At 37.2% G+C, this 26777-nt stretch overlaps 1 protein-coding gene across 1 annotated transcript; it reads right to left on the bottom strand.

Annotated features, from left to right (window-relative positions):
* Nucleotides 1-11503: 11503 nt before the first annotated feature.
* On the bottom strand, nucleotides 11504-26713 carry CISD2 (CDGSH iron sulfur domain 2). Its single transcript, XM_032333046.1, has 3 exons — nucleotides 26509-26713; nucleotides 14254-14468; nucleotides 11504-12610 (listed from the first exon to the last, which is right to left on the bottom strand). The coding sequence occupies exons 1-3, from the start codon at nucleotides 26609-26611 to the stop codon at nucleotides 12521-12523; spliced, it is 408 nt and encodes a 135-aa protein (XP_032188937.1). The 5' UTR covers nucleotides 26612-26713; the 3' UTR covers nucleotides 11504-12520.
* Nucleotides 26714-26777: the final 64 nt, after the last annotated feature.

Raw genomic sequence — 26777 nt, 5'->3', positions numbered from 1 at the left:
TATTTTTTTTTATTATGTTAGTCACCATACAGTATATCATTAGTTTTTGATGTAGTGCTCCATGATTCATTGTTTGCGTGTAACACCTGGTGCTCCGTGCAATATGTGCCCTCCTTAATACCCATCTCCAGGTTCACTAATCCCCCCATCCCTCCTCCCCTCTAAAACCCTGTTTGTTTCTGGGTCCACAGTTTCTCATGGTTTTTCTACCCCTCTGATTTACCCCCCTTCATTTTTCCCTTCTCCTAATATTCTCCACGCTATTCCTTATGTTCCACAAATAATTGAAGTCAGATGATAATTGACTTTCTCTGCTTGATTTATTTCACTTAGCATAATCTCCTCCAGTTCTGTCCATGTTGATTCAAAAGCTGGGTATTCATCCTTTCTGATGGCTGAGTAATATTCCATTGTATATATGAACCAATCTTTATCCATTCATCTGTTGAAGGGCATCTCTGCTCTTTTCGCAGTTTGGCTATTGTGGACATTGCTGCTATGAACATTGGGGTACAAATGGCCCTTCTTTCCACTACATCTGTATCTTTGGAGTAAATACCTACTAGTACAGTTGCTGGGTTGTAGGGTAGTTCTATTTTTAACTTTTTGAGGAAATTCTGTACTGTTTTCCAAAGTGGCTGCACCAACTTGCCTTCCTACCAACAGTGTAAGAGGGCTCCCCTTTCTCCACAACCTCTCTAACATTTGTTGTTTCCTGCCTTGTCAATTTTTGCCATTCTAACTGGTGTAAGGTGGTATCTCAATGTGGTTTTTGATTTGAGTCTCCCTGATGGTTAGTGGTGATGAACATATTACTTAAAATATTGTTATCAATAGTTCATATCAATTCCAATGAAGTAAGTATTGGGTGCATACTACACCCATGGAGGTAGTGTAATTTGGGCTACATAGTTCCTTTTGTCTAAGGCAACTCTTGAGGAAGGTTTTGCTTGTGGTCTCTCAACAGATGACACTCAAAGCAGGCAAGGGAATGAGTGTCTCAGTCCTGAAAGAGGGATATTGGCTACACATCACCACCCTTTTTGCCATTTAGATCTTTGGATCTATTGCTCCATATAGATCCAAATTTCACTCCCATCTAGGAAAAGCTCCTCCAGAATTCTTTTCTTTTGCTGAGAAATTTATGAAAGGAACATTAATGGAATGAACTATAGGTCCTTACCTCTGCAGCTGGTCTTACACCCTCACCTCCCTCCTCTGCTATCTTACATGCTATCTACTCCACATTTCTCTTATCCTCAGCTCACACTTCTGCTGGTCTCTGTCACTTCTCTGGCAGGGTGACCCAGATCATCATCCCTGAGTACACTTAGCCTAGGTCGTCATTCCTCCTCTACTGAACACAGAATGCAATGCTCAGCTATGGTACTGCACTTGTCTACTTAAATTGTGCCATCAAAACTGAACAAAAGATTACCAGTGGATCACTTGGAAGGTGCCAAAGACATTCCTCTCTCCTTCCATTTTGTAACAACATTGAGAGAGAGAAGAAGCAAAATTTCCCAGGCGGTCACTGTGAACAATGGTAAATCTCCCACTCTTTCTTCTACCCTTGATCCTCTGTCTGCCAGAGACATGGGACCATATAATGGTCATTGATCTAGAGTGTATGCTGGTGCCCCATCCTTGTAGCTTCAAAGGACTTCTAAAGCTTTTTCTTTCTTTTTTTTTTTTTCTAAAGCTTTTTCTATTGCTCTATTAGTTTGGCAGGTTCTGGTTGTAATGATTTCATAATTTTTGCTGGATCACTGATTCACATTGTCATGTGTCCATTGCTGCAACCACTGTACTATAAAGTGTCTTCCTTGGTCCAATGCAATGATGACCAGGATTCCATGTTTGTGGATCAACATTCTGTGAGCCCTTGGATAATGGTACTGTTTGAGGTCTTAGGAGTAGGAAAGCAAGCCCATATTCAGAATAAGTCTCAGTTCCAGTCAAGACAAATTGCTCTCTTTCCTAAATGGGAGGGATTCAATGTATTCAATTTGCCACTGTGTGACTATTTGGTCTTCCTGATGGATGGTACCATACTGAGCCTTCAGTGTTGTTCTCTGTTACTGGCAGTTTGGACATTCAGCAGCAGCGGTAGCTATATCAGCCTTGGTCAGAAGGAACTTCTGCTGTTTGGGCTTCTTTATAGTTTCCATCCCTGCTACTACATTTATGCACAATTGTGCCAGTACTTAGGTGGCCAATAGAAGAAGCTGGCTGACGTCAATTGGCTGAATCATTTTGTTGCCTTGGTTATTGGTATATACCCTCTGTAAGAGTTAATATGTGATACAAAGATCTTCATATCTTGTCTATTTCCATAGTTTCATCCATATGCCTCTTTCCCAGATTTCTTTTGTCTTCAATTTTACAAGCTTTCTCCTTCCAACCCCTGACCTATCAGCCAAGCCATTTGGCTATGAATATATGAGTATATTCTTACTTTGGGCCACCTCTCCATACTTGCAGAATGAATGACAAGGTACAAAGTCCAAAGTTTGACTACTGGCAAGATGTTGATTTTTGCTCTTTCCAGAGCTAAAGTAGGCAGCCATACAATTTTGGCTTTCATCCATATCCTGAGCTAAACTTTCGATAAACCAAGTTTAACCTTTTTCTTCTCTAAGCAATATGGGAATACCTACACAACTATAGTTGTGAGCTGAAGAAGAGAAACTGGTGAAATAATTTTTGATGCGCCACCTGCTCACACTGTTTACTTGTGCCTTGTACTATTTCTCATGCCCAATCCCTGATGTGCTACTCCCATCCTGTGATGGGTTACTACGAGACCTTATGGCTCAGTAGGCCTAACAAAACCAAGCTCATGATGAGAAGTTCTAGTCGCAAGGTCACTCAATACCCATTGCCAGGTGAACCCAGTATTATTAAGGTGTAGAATTATACTATACAATAGGACATATAATTTTCAGCAGATAGCACGGCCTTGCTAGAGAACCCCAGAGAACTATGTCTTGATTCCTCCTATTGCAGTTTGCTGTACACTCCACATGGTGTCTTTCCCACTGCATGTATCTCTAATGCCAGAGTCTGCTGGATTGTACGGCCAAGTGGTAGGGCCGCTTGTACTGTGGCTGCAGACCCCTTTCCTACTCTAAGCTCCTGTCAAAGCTGGCAGCCTTCTGTGTCCCTCAGCAAATGTGTCAGAGCAGTATCCCTAAGTGTGGACTATGCTACCGCCAGAACCCAAAGATGCCCATGAGACATGGTGGGAATACAAGATGCAATAGTTTATACTTTATTTTAAACCTACCACATAGCACTGGAACACTGGACCCTTAAAATCTCTAATGTGGTAGGTCCCTTAATCCTCAAAGGGTTTTCTCATACTCTGAGGGATGTGCCTGTCCCACATGTCCAACATATTTGCAACTTCTTATTTACCCAGTCTGTTTTAACTGGTCCCTATAATGAACAAATGTGACATTCTACAGAATATCCAGAAGTCCGGGTCTCTTTGGACTGTATTATGACAGAGGGTAGAAAATCTAACATAGACTTTGGACAAGGCTATAAACATATATTGTCCTTTCATGAATGTGAATTGCTTCTAGTAAATGTCCCTTAAAGTACTGCTTCAGGTGTATTGTACAGCTATTGGTCTATAATCTTTTCATCTTTATCCAATTTAAAATATGTTCTAAATTTAGTACAATTACTTAGTTCCATAAATTATTTAGATTTGTGCTTTTAATTTCTAAAATTTATGTATCTCTTTTGGATCACTTATTTATCTATTTATTTATTTTTAAATTTATAAGACGGAGAGGAGGGGCAGAGGGAGAGGGAGAAGAAGACTCCCTGCTGAGCAGACAGCCTGATGCGGGGCTCCATCCCAGGACCCTGGTGATCATGACCTGAGCCGAAGGCAGACATGTAACCAATGGAGCCACCCAGGCACCCCTGGATAAGCTTTTGTTATTTATTTCTAATACTAGTGCATTGTGTCTATATATGAATTTTAAAATGTGATACCTTTAGGCCCAATATGTGGTCAATTTTTGTAAATATTTCAAGTTTACTTAAAAAGAATGGGGATTGGGGCGCCTGGATGACTCAGTGGGTTAAAGCCTCTGCCTTCAGCTCAGGTCATGATTCCAGGATCCTGGGATCGAGCCCCACATCGGGCTCTCTGCTCAGCAGGGAGCCTGCTTCCCTTCCTCTCTCTCTGCCTGCCTCTCTGCCTGCTTGTGATTTCTGTCAAATAAATAAATAAAATCTTAAAAAAAAAAGAATGGGGATTATTTGATTATAGTTTTATATCATCTCTATAGCCTTGCTAAGTTTTTTTTTTTTAAAGATTTTATTTATTTATTTGACAGATAGAGATCACAAGTAGGCAGAGAAGCAGGCAGAGAGAGGGAGGAAGGGAAGCAGGCTCCTTGCTGAGCAGTGAGCCCGATGAAGCGGGGCTCGATCCCAGGACTCTGGGATCATGACCTGAGCCGAAGGCAGCGGCTTTACCCACTGAGCCACCCAGGTGCCCCTAAGTTGTTATTTTTTTTCAAAGATTTTATTTATCTGACACAGAGAGAGGAAACGCAAGCAGGGGAAGTGGGAGAGGGAGAAGCAGGATTCCCACAGAGCAGGGACCCCATTGTGGGGCTCCATGCAGGGCTCCATCCCAGGACTCTAGGATCATGACCTGAGCCAAAGGCAGGCGCTTAATGATTGAGCCACCCAGGTGCCCCTAACCTTACGAAGTTTAAATCCATTTAGTCAATTATTAAAAATGATGTGTTAAAATTTCTGTGTATTTGTGTATTTATCAATTATTACATATAATTCTATTAATTTTGGTCTTATTTATTTTGAAAATATATGATTAGGTGTCTACGATTTTAGAACTGGTAGATCTTCCTCATGAATTTTTACTTTTATTATTATCTAGTGAAAGGGAGTGAGTTTGAGCATTTCAAGGCTGATCACAGGGGGAAGATATGGCCATAAGGTGGCAGTAGCATACACAAGCTTTATTTGGGTGCTACTTTGAAGGTTTGCTTACTGGGTAAGGCCCCAACACCAGACCATTTAGAGCCTTAAGACAAAGAGGCCATCATTCAGAAGGGGAAGACGGCAAGGGAACTCCTAGAGGAGTAAGGCATCAGAAAGAGGGCTTATGTGTGTAGGTGGTTTCTGTAGTATAGTAGAGATGTTAACTGTTTGTAACCTATATTGCAATTTTCTCCATATTTATATTATTAGACTTTATCTTTTATCGCAAAAATTGTTCATTTTTGCAGCAGTTTTCCCCTGTCATTAGTCTACTTTCTCTCCCTCTCCCCCTGGCTCCCATTCTACCTCTAAGATGATTTTAAAATTTTAGGTGTCACATCAAAGCATGTAGTGTAAATTGGGAATCCAATTTTGTTTTGACTTGAAACACATTTGTCATATATTAAATGTTCATATATATCTGGAGTCACAATTCTATCAATCTTGTTTATTCTTACTTAATGCAATTGCTTTTCTTATATTAGCTGACTTGATTCCGATGGATTTATAGGGTATGCTGATTATCTGGTGAGTAAAGTCTCTCTCGATGGTCTTTTCTTTTGGGTAGGATTTTCTGACTATTCTTCTATATGAACATTAAGATAACTTAATCCAATTTTTAAATACTCTTGGGATTCTAATGTGAATTTTATTAAATTTATATATTGATTTAATTTTTAATTTTTATTTATCTTTGACCCTGAGATCAAGAGCTGAGCTGAGATCAACAGCGGGACACTTAACTGACTGACCTACCCAGGTGCCCATATATATTAATTTTAAAAGATTTATACTTTTACACTAGCAAATTTTTTTCATGTATTTAAATGTCATTCAATTGTTTTAAATAATATTTTCATAGTTTTTTTTCTCCCCTGTGGTCTTTTAACTTCCTTGATAAATTTTAGTTGATACTTATTAATTTTTTTCACTATTGTGATTTTTCCTATTAGCATATCAGGGTGCTTATTGCTATTAAATTTTGTAGATTCATCTTATTTCCAAATACCTTACAAAATCTCTCTGTTTTTCCTAATGTCTGTTTTCGCAGGTATATAATTACATCAACAGAGTTTTCTATTTTTCCTGTATTTGTACTGATTATTTCACTTTTTTTAAATTTCACTTTTTAATCTTGTCACATTCACTGGATCCTCCAAGATAATTTTTAATATTATATAATGACAGTAGGCATTCATTCCTGCTAGTTAATGATTTTATTTTCTTAAAAAAATTTTTTTGGGGGTGCCTGGGTGGCTCAGTGGTTTAAGGCCTCTGCCTTCGGCTCAGGTCATGATCCCAGGATCCTGGGATCAAGCCCCACATCAGGCTCTCTGCTCAGCAGGGAGCCTGCTTCCTCCTCTCTCTCTGCCTGCCTTTCTGCCTACTTGTGATATCCGTCTGTCAAATAAATAAATAAATTCTTTAAAAAAAAATTTTTTTTAAAGATTTTACTTATTTGAGAGAGAATGAGTGAGAGAGCTCATGAGAGAGGAGAAGGTCAGAGGGAGAAGCAGACTCCCCAAGAAGCTGGGAGCCCGATAGTCCAGGATCATGACCTGAGCCGAAGGCAGTTGCTCAACCAACTGAGCCACCCAGGCGCCCTAGTTAATGATTTCAAATGAGCTTGATTTTTGATTTTTTTTTTAAAGATTTTATTTAGTTATTTTACATACAGAGAGAGATCACAAGTAGGCAGAGCGGCACGCAGAGAGAGAGGAGGAAGCAGGCTCCCCACTGAGCAGAGAGCCCGATGCGGGGCTCGATCCCAAAACCTTGGAATAATGACCTAAGCCAAAGGCAGAGGCTTTAACCCACTGAGCCACCCAGGCGCCCCTAAAGGAGTTTGATTTTTAAATACTTGTAGTCTTTTCATAAATACCTTCATTGTTTAAATGGTTTCCCTCAATTTCTATTGAAGAATCTTGATTAGAATCATCAATCTCCAACTGATGTTATTGAATCTTAGCGATAGGTCCTCCAGCATCTATTGATATATTTTCTTTTGATTCATTTATGTAATTGATTGTGGTTTTAATCAATAGATTAGAAATAGAGTTTTAAATTAATAGATTTACTGATCAAAATACTCTTAATTCCTGGAGTGTATTAACCTTTTTCTTTTAACTGTGCTGAATTTTTTAGAATTTTTATTGATATGTATAAATGACATTGCTCTGAGTTTTTGTGTGTTTTTTCATATTGTTATATAACTATATGAAATGAGTTGGTAATTTTTTCCTATTTAAAAAATCAGTAACTTATTTTTCTTGCAATCTTAGTACTTTTTACTTTATTTTTTATTTTAGGATTTATTTTATTTTAGAGAGAGAGAGAAGGGATGCTTGGGGAAGTGGGGCAGAGGGAGAGGGAGAGAGAATCACAAGCAGATTCTGCACTGAGCATAGAAACACAATTGGGCTCAATCTGATGAACCTGAGATCAGGACCTGAGCTGAAACCAAGAGTAGGACACTTAAAAGACTGTGCCACTCAGGTGCCCCAAGTACTTTTTAAATTATGGATTTTAAAAATCACTTTTAAAAACCTCACTTTTATGTTCTTATTTGATAATCTACTTACATTTTAAATTCCATCTTGGGTTACTTTTGGTTATGTTTTTCTAGGAAATTATCCATTTCCTCTAAGTTTTTCAACATGTTACTTATAGAGTCGTATGCAGCATTTTAAAATGAACATCATTCTATCTTCATCTTATTTCACTTCTCAGCAGCATTCAACATAGTTGAAGACTGTACTAAGTTTTGCATCTCTTAAATTTGTTGAATGGGTGTTATGGATTCCTATCTTCAGTGTGATAAGGCAGAGGAATGTATGATGAATACTAATGGAAAATTACAGAAAATTTGAAAATTTCGTGAATTATTTCTTGACATTTTTTATTTTCTCATGAGTACAGGGTTCGCCTCTGTAATTATGCAATTTACTACCCTTTTCCCCTTTTCTACATTATGGAAAATTCCAGTCTTACAGGAGAGATCAGGAATTTGTTACTTGATAACCGTAAATATTGAATTTGACAACAGAGAATAGAGTCACAGATACACTCTTTTTATAAGCAAAGAATCAAATACTTAAACCAAAGGACAATCAGAGGGTGATGTCATCTCTGAGTAACAACTTAAGTATGCCTCTCTGAACAGATTTTTAGTGTCCTTCAAGACCATAACGAATATAAAATGGCATAAATACAATCGCCAATAATATAGACTGTCTCCTTCTTATATTAAAATAATGCTTGCTATGACATGACTCCACTGAACTGGATCTCTGCAAAAGATAAAAGTATTCACTATCTGAACATGTTAAAATAAAGTGAGCTTCCAGGAAGGGACTATCGTGACAAACTACAACACAGCTTCAGATGATGTGGCATAGCAAAAACGAAACAAAACTGCTATGGGAGTCCTCTGCAGTCCAACCTCTGGTGCAAAGGGACCCCTTGACCAGCAAGACAGTCAGTCACAGAACTGCTGCTGTGCGGTTTTTCAAACAAGCATATTTTATCCTCCCAAAGGTGGAAGTCCTCTAACGTGATTTGTGTGGTTTAAATCACTGTTCCTCTAGTTTTCCTCATACTTTAACATATTAAGTTGTGTAGTGAATTACCACCCTTAAACTTGAAAAATGTTTCTAATTGAATGGAAGAATTTCCTATGATAATCCTCCACATATCCAAGAATGACTCAAGGTATTTCCTGCATAAAATTTTCCTCCTGGATATATCACTTAAGTACTAAACTTTTCACTATTTGAAGTGGAAACTGGTATCACCAAATGCAACACATATCCCGCCTTCTTAAATACCATACATTACCTATCTTGATTCAAATTCGTCATGAGGGACGCCTGGGTGGCTCAGTTGGTTAGGCGGCTGCCTTCGGCTCGGGTCATGATCCCAGTGTCCTGGGATTGAGTCCTGCATCGGGCTCCTTGCTCGGCGGGGAGCCTGCTTCTCCCTCTGCCTCTGCCTGCCATTCTGTCTGCCTGTGCTCGCTCTCTGTCCCTCTATCTCTCTCTGACAAATAAATAAGATCTTTAAAAAAAAAAAATTCGTGGGACGCCTGGGTGGCTCAGTTGGTTGAGCAGCTGCCTTCAGCTCAGGTCATGATCCCAGCGTCCTGGGATCGAGTCCCACATCGGGTTCCTTGCTCTGCGGGGAGCCTGCTTCTCCCTCTGCCTCTGCCTTCCACTCTGTCTGCCTGTGCTCGCTCTCACTCTCTCTCTCTCTGACAAATAAATAAATAAAATCTTTAAAAAAAAAATTCGTTATGAAACATCATTTGTATATTTTGATCACAGAGATGCTCTCAGGGACTGTGGTGTGAAGGGTCCTATGTTAAATTCTCAAGCTGCCATGCTTTTAATGTTCACATTAAATTTATTTTTGGGTCCCTCCCCTGCTCTCAGCTGTTACATTTTATTGTTTACCTGCCACTAGCCAAGACCCTGTCTATTCTTTGTTTTTTGTTTTTGTTTTTTTAAGGAGCAGAAATCAGATAACCAAATTTATCGGAATTAGTTGTGAAGTAAGAATACGCAGACTCTGAGGAAGGGGACCCGAGGCACTCAATTTTAGATGTTTCTGGTAGTTAGTTAATAAGATATCCACCATAATTTAAGAACCCTAATGAACAGTAGAGTTTTCAAAAATCTCTTTGCAGAGGGAGAGTCTGACAGCATGCTTCTACTGGGAAACTATAGGAATCGCAATAAGGAAGGTAGAACTCTATGGATCAGCAACTGGCTTAAGTAGCTTCCCATAAACTTATTAACAAATTAGGTTACAAAATACAAAAGCAGTTCAATGAATCATCACATGAGGCACTGAACTCAAAGCTGAATTGTAAGGTGCTTTCACAATACAACTTCCTTAATTACACATATGAATGAGTCATTAATACCTTAAGCCTGCTCAACACTTTTGGATACCTGACATTTATGTAATGGTGGTGCTCATCTGCTAAGTAAAGCAATGAGCAATTCCCTGGGTAAGGAGAAACAGGTCTCAAAACAATCACATGACAGTGATAGCATTGTTTCTTAAAGGTTCTAGAAACCCAAGATAGGTATTTCAAGAGCTGTTATTGTCTGTTGTAACAATTCAGAAGCAGTTACTAGATATCCATTTTTTATTTTTTTTTAAGATTTTATTTATTTATTTGACAGAGAGAGATCACAAGTAGGCAGAGAGGCAGGCAGAGAGAGAGGAGGAAGCAGGCTCCCTGCTGAGCAGAGAGCCCGATGTGGGACTCGATCCCAGGACCCTGAGATCATGACCTGAGCCGAAGGCAGCGGCTTAACCCACTGAGCCACCCAGGCGCCCCAGATATCCATTTTTTAAAAGCAGACAGAATTCTGTGAATTTACAAGAGGAAGTGACAGCAACTGACAATAATGCTTATGTAAAGGGAGTCATTAAAATAACAGCTTGCTACCAGCCCCAGGCTTCTGAAAAATCTGTACAGGTATGAAAATATTTGGACACAGCTCTTTAACATATTTTAAAAGTTGAAAATGTGGGGAGCAAAACTATCCTGAGAGTATAGCCCTGATACTTCTGGGGTGTTAAAGTTACCTTTTATGAGATAATTAGTTTTCCAATTCATTATATATGTTTGGTTGACAAAACTTAAACTTGATAATTTCATTTTAGTCTCCACATTTTTAGGAAATTTTACCTTCCGTGAAATCTAAATATGGGAACCATTAGAATATACACGCTGTGCTGCTGTAAATAATTTTAAAGAAAAGCATTTTATGACCACAGACCAGGGATATTCAAACTTTTGATACAGAAGATTTTTCCCAAAGTCTTATGATCAGCTATGGAAAAATACTTGCTTCATCTGACAGTGAAGCCCCTTAAGAGCGTCGAAGAGAAGGCTGTAGGACAGAATACCCAGAGCCAGTGACAACAGGGGTAGATTGCTCCCTCTTCATACATGAGGAAAGAGCAACTATTTTGTACATATGCCTTGTAAAACTTCTCAAAATTGCAACTGCCTTTCTAACTCTAACTTTAAAATTCCTGCTGTTGGGGCACCTGGGTGGCTCAGTGGGTTAGAGCCTCTGCCTTAGGCTGCAGTCATGAACTCAGGATCCTGGGATGGAGACCCCCCACCCCCGCATTGGCGCTATGCTCAGCAGGGAGTCTGCTTCCCCGTGTCTCTCTCTCTGCCTGCTTATGATTTCTCTGTCAAATAGATAAAATCTTAAAAATAAATAAATAAATAAATAAAAGTAGAATTCCTGCCGTTGGTCACAAGAGTCAAGATCAAAGATCACACAATAGAACCTACTGACATTACACATAATAAATTACAAATCTACATACCAGACTTAGTGCAGGGTCTTGTATATATGCATGCTATTAACTTTGATTATTATTGGGAGAATTAAATATGTTGGCCTCCTGTACCTTCCTTGTATATAAAAAAGACACAGTAAACTGACAGGATTGTACCTTTAATAGACGACGTAAGGATAGCTATTAATGTAAGAACTATGATATACAATAAAACCAAATAGACTTAGGCTAAAAAATTACAAAAGTTTTAAGATTCTCCAATAAGTTAATTTTGCAACCTTTTCATATTTTATGCTTTATTGGCTTACACTGTTATAAAGAGAAAAATGTAAAGGATTTTGAACACTAATTTATCATTTTAATATGAATTCAGATTTTTTTATGTTTATTTCTAATTAACCTTCAAATTGCAGCAGCTTGGGAGTTTAAGTATTCTTGCCACCCCATTCCACTCTGTCACTGAGTCAGTTCAAGATACTTTTACAAAACACACACCTAAACAAACACAAACAAGCCTTTTATAAAGTAAACAAATTTTTTATAATGCATATAACTGTTCCTTTTTGGAACTTTCTATATCCAGTTCATGTCTTTTCAGAAATTGGGATATTCACACTTATTAGACACAGTCTTTATAAAGCAAAGCATTTATCTCTTTAAAAACTCAAGTAATTCTTGAAAGCAGTGTTTTTCTTATTGATCTGAAAAGAACGGAGAATGGAAGGCCAAGAGGAAAAATCACTTCAAATGATCAAAACAGAAGGGGACTGAAAAATAATATATTTAACAGTGTACGTAGGGAGAAAAACTTTAATTGTAGATTCTGTAGAAAATATTGAAATTCAGAGGAATAGCTTTGGACTCACTACCAAAAACATATTTTTCTCAGTTAGGTAAAACCAAGACTGTTGGTTTTATTCAGGAAGATACATTAAGAATGAAAGGGGTGTACAATTTAACCTCTATATAAATGACTGAATATACAAAATATCAAATATGAACAGTAGTGTAGCAAGAAAATAAATTGGCAGAAATAATTACTCAACCAGTAGCAATCATTAAGACCACCATTTGAAAGACCCTCTATACACAAAGAATGAAAAAATATTGTTATAAGATTTTACAGCACACAACCGAATTCAATCCTAATTCATTACTATTATACTTCTTTCTTCTTCAGTATTAGTGGACCCACATTATCTCCTGTCAATTCATTATGTTTATTATGTGAACCATCACAGGCAGGAAACTAGAAAGGAAAAAGAGTTACAAGTGTTATTTTATTTATTTTTTTCTTTATTATAATTTTTAATTTTTTATTAACATATAATGTATTACAAGTGTTATTTTTAAAATGATTTAATAAGTAGGAATATTTATGGAATGTTCTTATAAAGAAATTACACAACTTTGAAATAGATCATCAGCTTTCCTGAGTAATGTGTATTCTACATCTAACCTAACTCATTCCAATATCAAAGCAAATCTAACAATTTTAAATAATGTATTATTTGATACAGATTTTCAATAAAGAGCTTTGAATTATTTCAAGAGTCAATTAAACAAGTTTAAAGGGGGACCAAAATAAGCCCTTGTTCTCTGTGGAACTCCAAATTAGAGCTTACCTCTTCGTTTATTTAAATTTAAAAAGAATGTACAGTTGACCCTTAAACAACACAGGTGTGAACTGTGTGGGTCCACGTAACTGTGGATTTTTTTTTCAATAAATCTCTTATATATATATATATATATTTTTAACTATAGGAAGAGAAAATTTCGTATTTTTTTCTCTAGCTTACTTCATGGTAAGAATAAAGTAAGTAATACATCTCACATACAAGGTATGTGTTAATTGTCTGTTTATGTCATCAGTAAGGCTTCTGGTAAACAGTACGCCATTAAGTTTTGGGAAAGCCAAAAATTATACCCAGATTTGACTGTGCAGGGGGTGGCTGCCCCAACCTCCATGCTGTTCAAGGGTTAATTGCAATTTAAATTCAAAAAACATTACTTCATGTTTTCTTATTATAAAACTCACACATAACATTTTTAAAACAAACTTAAAAAATACATTTAAAAATTCACTCATAAGTAACAATAATCAAGATTTTGATCTATTTTTCCTCTGCATTTACTGTATTCCTTTTTTAAAAAACAAAATTGGGATCACACTGAATGTACTGTGCATTTATTAATTATATCATGTTCTCATGTCATTAAAATAGTCTTTAAAAACATGATTTGTAATAGCTTCCTAACATCCCTTAATTTGTATTATGCTATACTTTAATCATTCCCATTTTCAGATATATATCTAGATTATTTCCAGAACTTTGCTATCAACAAAAAATGTTGTGATGAACACTCCCATACTTAAAACTTCAAATAACCTATGATCATAGTACTAGAAGAAAACACATATCACCAGCCACTTGTAATACTCATCACTCCATATTCTTTATTATTTCAACATTAAAAGTCATCCATAATTACAGATGCCATGTATTAGGTTATCTATATATAAGGTACTGTACATACAGCATCTCACCAAATCCTAAAAAATATCTATGATGTTGACCTATTATTGGGGGAAAAAAAAAAACCCAACCCTGAACATCAGAGATTTAGGATTAAGTAACTTGCCCAACCAGAGTCACACTATCAGTGGCAGACATGAGCTCTAAAGCATCAGATTTCTATCCTTCCTTGCTGCTGTAACTTTTCTAAAATAGGTACGTATCCATCATAAAATGCAAACTTTAACTTAGGAATACAGAATTTCAGAACCCTGTGGAAAAATCGTTCATCTCCCAGAACCTCAAAAGTGATGATTTAACAAGCAGAACAACTTTAACTGTGTGGTGTTCGAGTACGTTTGAGCACACATCTTACCGTCTTAGAACGCCAACACCTACAGTAAGCTGCTTTGGTGAGACACAGATCTTCAATGTTTATTTCATTCACCACTTTGGGATTTTCCTTTTGTATTTTAAGATTAATCAAGCTATCCTTCTGTTGTTTTTTCTTCGGGAGGAATGGACGAATTGCAAGGTAGCCAAGTAGTGCAAGTACACCGAGGAAAGGCAGTAACCGAAGCCATTCTGCAACTGAACACGTACAGATTTAAGTGTGCGGCCTTCTCATAACAGAGCTCAAACAGCACGTGTTGTCCTTGAGCTTACTCTTTCCCTATTCTTTACTTCTCATGTTAATCTCAAAACTAACTTATCTATAACACAATGTATAAATAAACACAATCAAGCCACCTATACCTGAGACCACTTCATTTTATCTGTAGGCTAACTTAAGACTTAAAACACAAAACTTGGAGAAATAGATCCTATCTTACGTCAAATATTTTATTTCATTATCCTCACACAAAGTATATTTGTGTTTACTTTGTTTTTGTTTCAGGAATAATGATCACGATTATTACAAACAAAAGTGATATATTTTATAGGTTTAGAAAACATTTCCACCATGCCTAAAGTCATGTAACAGAATACCCAAAAATGAATATTTTACCCTTGATTTAGGATTTCAGAAAGAACATGTCTTCAGTGCTTTAATTTACATTTTTGGTAAGACATAGTGATTCCTTAAGAAATGTTTCTAGAGAGGCGCCTGGGTGGCTCTGTGGGTTAAAGTCTCTACCTTCCGCTCAGATCATGATCCCGGGGTCCTGGGATGGAGCCCCTCATTGGGCTCTCTGCTCAGCAGGGAGCTGCTTCCCCCTTTCTCTCTGCCTGCCTCTCTGCCTACTTGTGATCTGTCAAATAAATAAAAATCTTAAAAAAAAAAAAAGAAAGAAATGTTTCTAAAAGCTACTATTTTAAAGAACTAATTGAAATTTTCATACACTGAATGTTCTCATTATTAGATACATCTTTTTCCCTAAGCGTTCATTAAATGCCTTCGGGAGTACAAAGTACTGTCTTAAGGGGGTTAAGTGACTAAATAAAATGGTCCCTATGTCTGTGAAGACAAACACATAAGGAAACCAAGATTTCAACATTTCAGCATGCGTTCATCAAATGTTGGCTAGTGCCATGCCTCTGTAAGAGAAACATTTCTGTTCTTAAAATGTTATCCTTTGACAATCTTCCACTGAGTGCTTACCTGCTATCTTGCTAAGCACTATCTAGAAATAGCTTAGTCAAGAAAAAAAGAACTAAAGATCATGTGCCAAGGCATGCTAATGAATGTTAACACACTATGCTAAGAGTACAACTGCATTACTTTATTTAATTCTGTTAAGCTGTTTTAAACAGCTATACTTGGTAGGTACCATTATTATATCCATTATTCATGTGGGTAAACTACAGCTTAATAAGCAGGTTTAGTGCAGGACAATAAATCCTAACCTGTTTTGATTTCATCGAATCCAACAGATTTAAAATTTTATCTGTTCTTCTCTTGGTAAAACTACCCCAGAGATAATTGTTCTTACTATTCAAGTATTAAAGGTAAAAACTGGCTTAGTATGAAGTCTTCCAAAATGAAACTATTTTTGATACACCACCATGCCAAAGTTTGTTATGGGTTCTAAATGAAACACATATCTATATACTATATGAATAGAAACTGTAACAGTGCCTAGCAGAGAAGATATATAATAATTTTTATCAGGTTATGGAAATTGGTAGCCACTCCTTTGAAAAAATATTGCCAACTCAACTTGATAATAGTATATAGTTGAAATCTTTGGGGATATAATCTTTTAGTTGCCAGAATGAAGCTCTGTGAGGACAAGGACCTTACCTATCATGTTCACCATTCTATTCTCATAACCAAAGTGGAGACACCCCATAGATTCTCTGAATGAAGTTCTGGAAATGAAAAGAACTGTTTCTTGAGGAGAAGGGGTCTATCTATAGATCATTTGTTGTCGAATATAGTAGCCACAAGCCACACTGCTTTGATTTGTACCTGTGATTTTATTTTAACCAGGTATGGTAAGATGACAGACAAGGAGACAACTGCCTTGAAAGAAAAGTTTACTGTTTGTATTCCCAAGAGCAGCTACACGATGTCACACAGAGCCACACAGGAAGTACCAGGTTTGGTCAGGAGGAAGGCAAAAGGAAAACACCCACACAAATCCTGTGTTTTCCATGGAAAAGGTGAAGGAATAATTTCCATGGGCTCTGGGCTATAGGGGTAGTCCCTAGTTGTCTAGTACCTAGCCCTGGGTGATTAGGGCAGGAGAAATACTGGTGTGCTATGTGAGAGCGTTTTAAAGGAGGTGGTTGGTTTGCATATGAAAAGTGTGTTCATAGGGCAGGTTGTTCACTATCTCTAAGAATTAGCTGGGAAGGTGCAGGTTCTTCTTGGCCCTCATGATGTCAAAGCATCATAAAATATAGAAAATTTAAGAACATGATTAAAACACACATAAAGCTATAAACTTTAAATAAATTAAAATTAAGTAAAATTTAAAATTCAGTTTCTAAGACAAACTAGTTACTTATCACCAGCTCAATAATGACATGGTACTTGTGGCTACTCTGACAGCCAAAGAACATTTCCATCATGCTTTTTGGATGGCACTGCTACAGACCATTGTTTCAATAAAGTAACATCTCTATAGCATGGCAAGGCTGCTTTGACAGCTTCAGCACCCATCTCTTACCTACCTGAAACCACCCAAAGCTACTATCTAGTAGCTGCCTTCCTGTGTTCTTTGCATAAGGGATTCCTTCTTTCTGCCTCTAGTTTACTGGACTGATTTGTGTAGATCCTTTAAGATTAATGTCATATATTGCCTTCTCCAGAAGTCTTCCTTGATTTCACAAAGCAAAATCTATCACTTCCTCTTGTACTTCCAAGCCCTTTTCCTGTTTCTTTTATCACACCATTGTCATCTGCTTATAAAACTGACTCATTTGTCCCTACCACTCTCCCTCACACAAAGTAGATACGTCATAGGTGTTTTATGAATGACTTAATGAATGAATGCAGAGCATAAATGTCAGTCCCTTTCTCACTCACCACACAGTACTTAATTATTTATTTGCACTTATCTTGTAGATCCGGCAATGAATATCTATTGACCCAATACTCAGTAAAATATTTTAAAGTAGTAGATATCCAGTAAATGTTTATTAAATGTAGAGTAACTTTTAAGTATTATTCTGTATGTTACAAAATTATAAAGTCATGAGGTTAAATGCTCAAACTCAAAAAGTAAATAGAAATTTAAAGATGAAAACCTTAACCTAGATTCTTAAGTTTGGCATTTCCTGTCCTAGCCCACAAATCTCAGGGAAAAAAATGGAATGGTGTGAATACTTTAAAAAATCTACTTCAGAAAATGTTCCTTTGACGTACTTAATTTCTCAGTAAAGCATTACTCTGTGATAGTATGGGAATAAAAAGTACTATTACCTCCTAAAACAAAGTAATTCAAACAAGAGCCTGAGTATAATCTACTTTCTGAAGGTGATAATCTTCAATTTAATTAAAGAAAAGGTTTATAAAGAAAAATAATAAAGACTTTGAAGCTTAATAACTTTAAATGTATTTATTAAGGTTGATTTTTAGCAAACAAATATGAAATACAGAAAAATCAAACAAATTTTTAAAAATTTTAAAACAGCTATTTCCAATGAACCTACTTGATACATGTTGAGCTATTACAGAAATTTTAGATACTTTGAGGGGAAAACTATTACCTCCTAATTGTCAGGTATAATGTATATTTTGTACAGTGTATTCTTTATTTTTATTGTTTAGGATTATCAAAAACAGCACTTATTTACAAAATTTAGGAAAGTATAAAAATAACTTCTAATACTATCAGTCAAGAGTTGATAACATTTTTTTTTTTTTGCTCTGTAAATACGTGTTTTCAATACGTAAAAACCAAAACTGAGACCATGTTGTATATACAGTCCATATCTTACATTTTTCACTTTATATCAGGAACATTTCCCAATTTCTTAGCATCATTTGGAAACATGAATTTTAACAGCTACATCCATCTATCATGTTCCCCAGTCAGGATGTAAGATCTACAAAAGCAGACACCTTATTTGTCCAGATCACCACTATATCCTCGGTGCCTAAATAATGCTTGCTTCAATTTATTTTATTTTATATTGAGTCATAATTTATAGTATAGACTGTTGAGCTTTGAGTTAAGTGTTATACTGGATGAGTCTTTACACCTACCTATACCTATAAACACTACCTGAAGCAAAATACGGGGTATTTCCCTCACTCTAAAAAGTTTGCTCTTGGGGGCACCTGGATGGCTCAGTGGGTTAAAGCCTCTGCCTTCAGCTCAGGTCATGATCCCAGGGTCCTGGGATCGAGTTGGGCTCTCTGCTCAGCAGGGAGCCTGCTTCCTCCTCTCTCTCTGCTTGCCTCTGCCTACTTGTGATCTCTATCTGTCAAATAAATAAATAAAATCTTTAAAAAAAAAAAGTTTGCTCTTGTACAATCAATCCCCTCTGAGTTCCCTTGCCAATTTTAGTACTTAATATATTTGAATCAATTAAGAAATCTGATCTCTTTGCTATTCTTAAACAATTCCAATTTAGTTTTTGACTACACAGTAAGTACCCACGATGTGGAGACAATGTGCTAATGAAAGTGTAGCAGCTTTCTTATCTGTTTCTATGTACCCAGTGCTCAGTACAGTGCCTGGCACAAAAGTAGGATTTCAATACATAATGAATTCACAGTTTATTTGTGGAATAAATCCAAATTTTCATATACTCGGAATTAGGTTTCTTTGGTCTATAAAACAGAACTACATAATTCATTCATTTGTTCAACAATACAAGTACCCACCACATCCCAAATATTACATTAGGTGCTGGGGATTCAGGCAGATGTACAAGGTCCCTGTATACTCATACAGTATACATTTTAGATGAGGAGACAACCACAAACAGGTAAACAAATAAATAAGCAAGATAATTTTAGACTATAGTAAGAGCTATGAAGGAAACAAACAGGATCATATAAGAAAGAGACGATCCTAGGGGCAAAGCAATAGGCTGACTGCAACTTTAGGTAAGGGACACAGGAAGGAAAAAAGATCTTTAAGCCAAGACCTAAAGGAAAAGCAGGGAGCTCAAAGACTTGAGTAAAGAACTTTCAAGGCACAACAAAGAGTACATGTAAAGAAACTTCCAACTTCATAGAACTGTTGGGAGGAATGAATGAATGAAGTTGGAAACCACTCTAGAAACTTTTGAGCACTATGCAAAAGGAAGCTACTAACACATTCCACCCTGAAACTAAAATACCGATCTCCTCACTCATTCACTATCCTCTAACAGACTTATGTAAACCAAGACTTCAATTAATTTTAACTGAATTGAGTCTGTACTCGATTAAGCTGGTATTTAAGGTAACTCCCATTAGTATGCACTTGTTTGCCTTTATTCAAGGCTTATGAAGGAGAACAGTGTTAACAGATAAAAATTCTGTTTAACACATTTAAGAAAAAAATCTGAAGCGCCCTCAAGAAGTATAAGACCTCACAAACAGATTAGGTGATATGAGAGGTGAAGATACAAAAATTATAAGACACAATCCCTAACCCAAAGAAACTTTTCATCTAGAATGGAATACAGATCTAGAAAAAAGGATTACAATACTGTATAGTATGTATAATTATAAATAAGCAGTACAGAAGATGACATGATTAACTCCACAGGGATGAGCAGACTTTACAGAGAGGATATGGCACCTAACTAGGTTTCTGAAAGATAAGTAAGAGTATAGGAGTCCACAGGCTTATGGGAGGAGGGGCTGTATTTCATACAGAAGAAACAGCATAGGCAAAGGCAGAGATACCAAGATGCATGAAAAGTAACAATACTGCTGGAATATCATGAAACAGGGAAGGACTATACAGGTGACCAGGTGCCAAATGATAAAAATCAACAGGAGGGGCACCTAGGTGACTCAGTCGGTTAAGCGTCTGCCTTCCACTCAGGTTATGATCCCAGGTTCTGGGATGGAGCCTCATGTCAGGTTCCCTGCTCCTTGGGGCGCCTGCTTGCAGCTCTGCCTGCAGCTCCCCCTGCTCATACTCTTTCATTCTGTGTCAAATGAAGAAATAAAATCTTTAAAAAAAAAAAAAATCAACAGGTAGGTAATAATCTACTCTGTACATGAAAGGGAACCATTGATATATCTAAATATTAACATAAATAGAAAGCTATTTTCTATGAAATCAGATGGAATTATGGTATCAGATGGAAGATGGACTGGTGGAGAAACAGGTAAGAGCAGACAGGGCTGGTAATGGGAGGACAAAATGCAAGACAATCTGTTAGAAATCCACAGAAATAATTCCGAAAAAAATCATGCAAACTTAAACTGAGGCAGTGGCCATTAAAGTAAAAAGGGCAAATGGATCCCCTGAAACTGCCTTAACAGTGTATGTGTGCATGCATTTTTTGAGAATAGTTTGATGCTTTCATTGGGAACACCCGAGTAGGTCTGTGATCAATCTTCACTTGCCTTGAAGCATAAGAACCACTAACTCAATAAAATCGATAGGATTGGGTGCGTGATCAAATATGGAGGAAGTGAGGCTTTTTCGGATTCCCAGATTTCTGGTTTCATTATCTGAATGGATGGAGATACTGGTCTCTAATTTAAAAACAAAACAAAACAGAACATAAGAAGAGCAATTTTTTTTTTTTTTTTTAAGAAGAGCAATTTTAATCAGATTAAGACCAGTGTAGTGTTGTAGAAGAAAGGGGAAAATATGAGGTGTTGACATCTTTAAAGAATATAAAAGAGAGGGGCGCCTGGGTGGCTCAGTGGGTTAAGCCTCTGCCTCCAGCTCAGGTCATGATCTCAGGATCCTGGGATCAAGCCCCGCATCGGGCTCTCTGCTCAGCAGGGCCCTGCTTCCCCCTCTGTCTCTGCCTACTTGTGATTTCTCTTTCTCTGTCAAATAAATAAAATAAAGTATATTAGAGAGAGACTAAAAGGTCAATAGTTAGCAGCAAAAAATTAGGGATACAGAAGGATGGCACAAGTCACAGTTTTCTTTGAAACAGTGAAGTAGTACAGTGTGGAAGCTGCTCTGCAACGCCTAAAAGATGCCAACTTCCTCTGCCCCCTCATCCCAGAGAAGACAAGGAAAAGATAGAGAAAGAAAAGATACCACTGAGAGAGCTACAGGCAGGGGAAGTGACTTCCTCAGGGAGAGCTCTGTTTCATTTAGGGCAAGGAGGTGCATCTATGAAAAATTATGAAGTAGACAAGCCAGGAGTAGAAGATAACAGTGTGAGAGATCAAGGGTGTGAGAGTGTGGGGTGTAGGTATTTTGGGCTATAATTAAGTCAAGTACATGGACCTTAGTGTGACCTCAACATTCAATCCACTAAAAAGGGACCCAGTTAGGCAACATTCTGCTTACTCATTTGAACGTAAAAGGCTTAAATTTCCTCAAATTTTTTTCTTTCAAATTTTTCACTTCAGAAAGATCTTCCTCCTCTCCAGTGAAGTTTTCCTGTTTCCAATTTTTTTTTAAATACCTGTTTCTAAGTTAAAAAAAAAAAAAATCAGACCACACTCATTCTAAAATACCAAGCAGAGTTCTAAATGTGTTTTGTAATATTCTACTTCCCACTATTAAGATAAGCAACAGCCTCAGAAGGTACACTGAAACAACTCATACCATCAGAGTAACAAAATCTACACCAAAAAGAACATTTCAAAGCAACCTGCATAGCAAGCAATTTTCACATAATTTTTTGGAAGTTTAGATACTGTTCAAAGAATCTCCTCAGAGAAACAGAATTCAGATTAGGACAGGGCAGATTCAAACTTTTATAAAGATAGGCTACCTATCACACCCTATTCCTGACCATGATATATAAACAAATACAATGATAAAAACATTTGTAGAAGCACACATAGACACACATGGATCTCTATTAGGAATAATATTCTAAGAACCTAGGACAGACTTTTGCCATCTCAAAAGGTGGTGTATAATGATACTATTAAAATAATGTTGGGAACGTGGTTGCTGATAGTTTACTAACGTGCTTTCTTATTAGATAAAATAGAAATATTTCTATTTCTGAATTGTAAAAAGAGGAAAGTAAAATATTTTCAAGGGATGGTTTTACTATTGCCACTTAAAATCTAATACGAACTGTTCAGGACCAAAAGCCAATAGAACGAAATTAATGATCAATTTAAAAACCTTTTTTCCATTCATTCTTATGAACAGTGTTTTGGTGTCTAGAATATTTCCTGGACCAAGTACTCAATAAACACCTGATGACTTGAAAAATTTTACACCGCAAAGTAGTTAGATGGCACAAAATGTGTTAATGAGACTGAAACTGTTCTCCACAAAGGCTAGTATAATCTTTAATTCTTTAATTACACGGACTTAAATACAGTTGGTCTCACTAGGAAGAGGGAAAAAACTTTTAAAACTTCTAGAAACTATGAAACTCTTTTCCCAAATTCTCAAAAACAGTTTTTTAAGATAAAATTCTTTGATCTTTTAGAAATAATCTCTAGTATTTACATAGTAATAAATGCAACTTTCTAGTTTGAATTTAATAATTTCTTATACATCCCTATTGAGAAAACTCACCTTTTCCTCTATTTCTTTAAAAAATATTGTGACAAATTTTACATACAATAAACAGATCTTAGGTGTTTAGCTCTGAGCAGTACAATTAAATATACCCCAGCAGCCTCCACTGGAAACATAAAAACATGCAAAATACTCTACCACCCAAGAAAGTATTCTTCTGTCCCTTTCCAGTCTATCCTCCCACCAGTGATGTCTACAAACAAAGATTTTTCACTCAACATTAAGTTTTTTTGAGATTCATCCAGTGGATCAGTAATTCACTCCCTTTTCCGGCTAACCAATATTCCACTCTGTAGTGTAGTATACTACACTTTGTTTATCCACTCTCCTGTTGGTAGATATTTTGGGTGCTTCCAGTTTGGGGCTATTATAAATAAGGTTGCTATAAACATGCCTGTAGAAGTCTTCTTACCCATCTAAGTTTTCAACCCTTTTCCACTTCTAAATTCTTCATTCAAAATTGGCCCTTTCTAGGTAAACAGAGCTAATGCCTTTAAAGCTGTCAGCTCTGACATGCTTGTGTTACTCCAGAAAACATACTGATTATCTTGGGATTCACTGCATTATCTTTAGGAGCAAAACTGTTATGTTTCAAAGAAGCAAACAGAGTCAAGGAGGGAAGTGCTACTACATTCAGTTTCACAGCAAGCTTTTAAATCTAGAAGTAAACTACTTCTGACTTCCTCATAGGAAGATTTTGTTGTTGTTCTATTTTAAAAGTTTATACAACAGGGAAAGCTTTTTTTAAGGTCAGAGTATTAGAATAGACTACACTTCCAAAGGGCAGAATCATACAAATTTATCTTAAAAGACTCACTGTTAAACATAAGACCTAAACAAAAATAGTTAAGTTGTTTCTAATAGATAAGGACTGTCTGTAAATATTGTATGGTGATTAAGGATCTCCAAGTGTTTACTAAGAATGCAGAGTCATCATGAGAGAGCCAAGTGCTTTTAAAAAAAACCACTAGATGTAAATAGGGAAGGGGGAAAAAAAGCAATGAAAATGTAAGCCATTACTTCCTTCTAATTTTCAGATAGAAAATGAAAACACTTTTGGTGCCTTAGACATTTTAAACATTTGCTGAAAAGTGGTCCTCCAGGTTATTTCAACAAAAGTCTAAGTATGGATTCTGTAAGCAGCTCAATCAAGACAGATAAATGTAATTAGCTATTACAATCTACTCTGTAGGGAAGACTCAGAGTAGAAATTGATCAGTGGGAATTTTCTTCCATAGTGCTCCAAAACAAATTATGCAATTGTTATCTTGTTGTCTAGTATGAAATAGATTACCTCATTTTTTCATAAAGCAGTTATTACAAACGTTTCCTAACAAGCAATACAATAAGAACTAAAATAGACACCTTATAATGGAACTTAAATACATGTTTTTAAGATATTTATCAATGTTGTCACTCTTCCTGAGACAACAGTCCCCACTTTAAATATTCAACAGCTTTGAAGAGGAAGTTACTATTATTATTGATTTAAGGGAGAAAAAAACTTTAGGCTAAGTTTCCTTAATGCCTTTAATAGGAATTAAATATTTGTTGACAGTGGAGATTTTGAAGGGGAAAAATAAAAAACGGGAAAAAAAAAACGCTTCTAAAATCTAGCCATTCAATCAAATTACATACTCTGTACTGTTACAACTACACTGCATTTACAGAAAATTGAAACTAATGTAAAACCAGCCACCACTGGAATCAGCACACATAATTCAGTTTACACTGGACTGCGGTGGGAGTAAGGGGACTTTTTTCTTTCCTGTTAAAAACTTGGCAGTTAATTTGGGCAAATTATTAAAATAATGTCACAAAACAATTATATTCTTCTGACCTGGTATTACCACTTTTGTGAATTCATTCAAGGGTATAATTCAAAGGAGGAAAAAACCCTTAACAACTGGTATAGGGCTACTTACCAGAACATTATGAATAAAAGATATATATGCACAAACATTACAAATTTCCAACTGTAGGGGAATGGTTAGGCCTACCATGACGTTAGTCTAAAACAGGATTATAAAGTTGTTAGAAAAAGAGAAATATATTAAAATATATTTCTAAATAAAGTGAAAGCAATGATAAAGGGAAAAAGTCAAAATTTTATATAACTGCAGAAAATCTATCAGAATTACAGGATCAAAATCTTTTGATGTTTATAAATACTTGAAACATTTTTTCATTTTATGTTACTTTTACCCTGATTCTGAGGTTTGATGCTTCTTTCAATGTTAATTATTCAGTTACCATGCTTTCTATTCAATTACAAGCTTCCTACCAAGCCAGAATTCAAAGAATCTCTAGATTTAGAATGTCCTCTAGTTTACCTCTTCTAAATCTATCTGACTCTGCCTTTTTTAAAAAAATATTATCCTTTTTTAGGGACAGTATTCTCTTAAAAAAACAAAAAAACAACCAAACAGAAGCCTTCTGTGTGTTGGGGCTGAAATCCATCTCCAAATAATTTTCACTAATTTGGTCCTAGTTCTGTCTTTTGGTGTACAAAGAATATGTTATTCTCCCTCCACCAATAAGCCTTCCAAACGCTCTGTTTCATGTCAGCTACCACAGAACTCCAGACTGTTCCAGGCTAAAGAGCCCTACTGATCTTAAAATTATCTTAATGCATGTTTTATTCCTATTCAGGATCTATGAATTCAAAGTTTGCCAAATCAAAATGGTTGTTTCTCCCCTCACCATCCCAATCAGTCTCAGTCTGGTTTGCAAATACCCCTCTTAGACTGTTAACACCCCAAACCCAACAAAATCTTCCAAGTGTTGGCTGCATTATGGAAATTTTCGTCTTTTAGATGTGAAATCCTGAGTTGTGGGGTTTTTGTTTTGTAAAGAACGGATCTTAAAACCACGATGTTACATATATATTCATTAAATTTCATTATCTAACATTTGGTCTATCGTACTGGCCTTTGAATACCTTTTGGCCAATTTTTCTTTCCTGAACTCAAGTTACCTTAACTACATCCAGGCCCAAGGTAATGGAGTTGACCTCGAATGCCCTCGGGGTACTTCAAGTCTTCCCTGTGGGAATGGAGGTTATTCTCGGATTTTGTTACCGAATAAAGCTGTCATACACATATTGCGTGTATGGCTCTGTTTCTCCCCCCCCACACACACACACACACGCTGTGGGTAAAACCCCGCTGAGAGCTGGGACTGTCTGATTGCACAGCGCCTTAGATAACGACGGCTTATCCTACTCTAACACAAACAAGCACACAGCAGTGAGAGACACAGAGAGAGAGAGATGAAAGATACGGGCTCGCTACCAACTCGGCACTTTCTCTGCAAAAACCCGGTCTCCCATCACGAAAGGACTCGGAAAAGGCACTAGGACAAGGACGAGAGGTGGAATCATCCGCGCTCCAAGGCGGCTGCGCCGGCGCCCGCCCCCGCCGTCTGCGCACAGGGTCACGGAGTAACGCGCCACTCGCCAAGCCCCGCCCCTTGGCCGGGGGAGGTTTAGACCACCCCCCACTCCCACGTTGGGAGACGTGCACGGATGGGGACTGGAGGAAGGCGGGGATTACCTGTGAGCCGGGCGAACCCGGTAATGCTCTCGGGGACAGGAAGCCGCTTTAGATACGCCGGGAGCTGCACCTTCACGATGCGGGCCACGCTCTCCAGCACCATCCTGACCAGCAGCGTCCACTCCCCTCCCGGCCCGCGCCGTTCTCCGGCCGAGCTGTCGCGCGTGCGCGGAGAGCGGAAGCGCCCGGCGGGCGCCGGGGCCTGGGTCCCGCGGCAGGCAGGAGGGGGCGGCGCTGAGGGCCCCCAGAGGAGAGGTTGACCTGCTGGG

The sequence above is a fragment of the Mustela erminea genome, chromosome 2 (assembly GCF_009829155.1).
Source record: "Mustela erminea isolate mMusErm1 chromosome 2, mMusErm1.Pri, whole genome shotgun sequence".
In the NCBI taxonomy this organism is placed as follows: Eukaryota; Metazoa; Chordata; class Mammalia; order Carnivora; family Mustelidae; genus Mustela; species Mustela erminea.
The sequence above is the reverse complement of the archived record's forward strand: the minus strand, read 5'-3'. Positions and strand labels throughout refer to the sequence as shown.